This window comes from Mesitornis unicolor, unplaced genomic scaffold, assembly GCF_000695765.1.
Source record: "Mesitornis unicolor isolate BGI_N332 unplaced genomic scaffold, ASM69576v1 scaffold22902, whole genome shotgun sequence".
Lineage (NCBI taxonomy): Eukaryota > Metazoa > Chordata > Aves > Mesitornithiformes > Mesitornithidae > Mesitornis > Mesitornis unicolor.
The window spans coordinates 2,184-3,444 of record NW_010167457.1 but is presented as its reverse complement, the minus strand read 5'-3'; the positions used below and the strand labels follow the sequence as shown (position 1 = coordinate 3,444).

At 39.4% G+C, this 1,261-nt stretch overlaps 1 protein-coding gene across 1 annotated transcript in view; it reads right to left on the bottom strand.

Annotated features, from left to right (window-relative positions):
- Positions 1-232: 232 nt before the first annotated feature.
- TRIM59 (tripartite motif containing 59) overlaps positions 233-1,261 on the bottom strand; it is a 1,261-nt gene continuing 232 nt past the window's right edge. The window contains 1 exon segment of the mRNA XM_010178711.1: positions 233-1,261. This exon segment is cut by the window's right edge and continues 30 nt beyond it. Within this exon segment, the coding sequence (XP_010177013.1) occupies positions 233-1,261 (1,029 nt within the window).

Genomic DNA, 1,261 nt, shown 5'->3' with positions numbered 1-1,261 from the left:
AGCTTTCTTACACAGACACTGTTTCTGAGTAGCTTCCAGTTTAAACAAACACCTACCTACCCAGTGTGGGAACAGAATCTTGCCTTGCAAATCTTCTTAGTTTGCCAAGAAGAAATCTGTACAATACACTAAAAGGAAGGATATAGAAACAGAAAAGTGAAGAACTTTAACAGCCCAGCTTTGAAGTAGAAATTAAAATAAAAATAATAATCCTAGGGATTCCTACACTAATTTATAATCTAATTGTTGAAACAGTCAGAGAAACAATTCTCCCTAAAAACTCCATCAGTAAATGGTATGTATGGCATAGCACATCCACTGTGTTCTGCAAATGGGTGCAGAAATCTTGATAAATAAGATGCAAGAATCCTGAAATATAAGTAGGAGTAGCTTGGATTAGAACTGGTGATACCAGCTTGTGACACGAAACCACAGTCACCACGACGAGTATAAAAAGCAGCAGAAGGGCTAAAGGATTAACAGCCTGGAGAAGTTCTTGAGATTCTCCTTTCTTTCCACTGCCTTTGCTGTGTAACTTTCTTTTTGGAATCAGTTTTATTTTCGGAGTGAGGATCTTGTTGATCTGACCGATTTCAGTTTTAGACCACACATCTTTCAGTAGGTGCCCAATCCTTGGATAAACTTCCACAGGCCTAACATCTGGTAGCTGCTTCTGTTTCAACGCTTTTATACGTTGATGCATATCATCCACCTTCTCAAGAAAAATAAGTGGGGACTCTTCTTTTTGAATAGATGTATTCAGTGACATTAATTCCAGCTGCTCTTCCCTTATTTTTTTCAACTTGTCAATGAGAGGCTCATATTCTTCCAAAATGCATCTGTTCATTTCATCCAGCGCCATCAGCAGAGCTTGTTTTTTGTGCTCCAAGGTATCGCCAAGTTTCTTAAAATACTGTACCACTACTTTTTTATCATCCTGAACAATGCTCTCACACTGGGACTTCTGCTCTTTCAGCTTTTCAATAAGCAGACACACATCAGTCCAGTGTTTATCAGTCAGCTGCTCGAGCAGTTTTCCAGAATTCTCCTTTTCTTTTACATAGGCACTTTGAAGGTCATCTATTGGATGACCGTTGTGTTTTCCTATCGTCAGGCAATGGCCGCACACCAACTTTCTATCCAAAAGACAGTAAACGTTCAGCGGTTGCCTGTAATGTTCACTGCAGGTTGCAACATCAGAGTGATCCTCCTGTTGGTATTTTTCAATAATAGCTTTCAATGCAAAGTTGATGGGCAACGA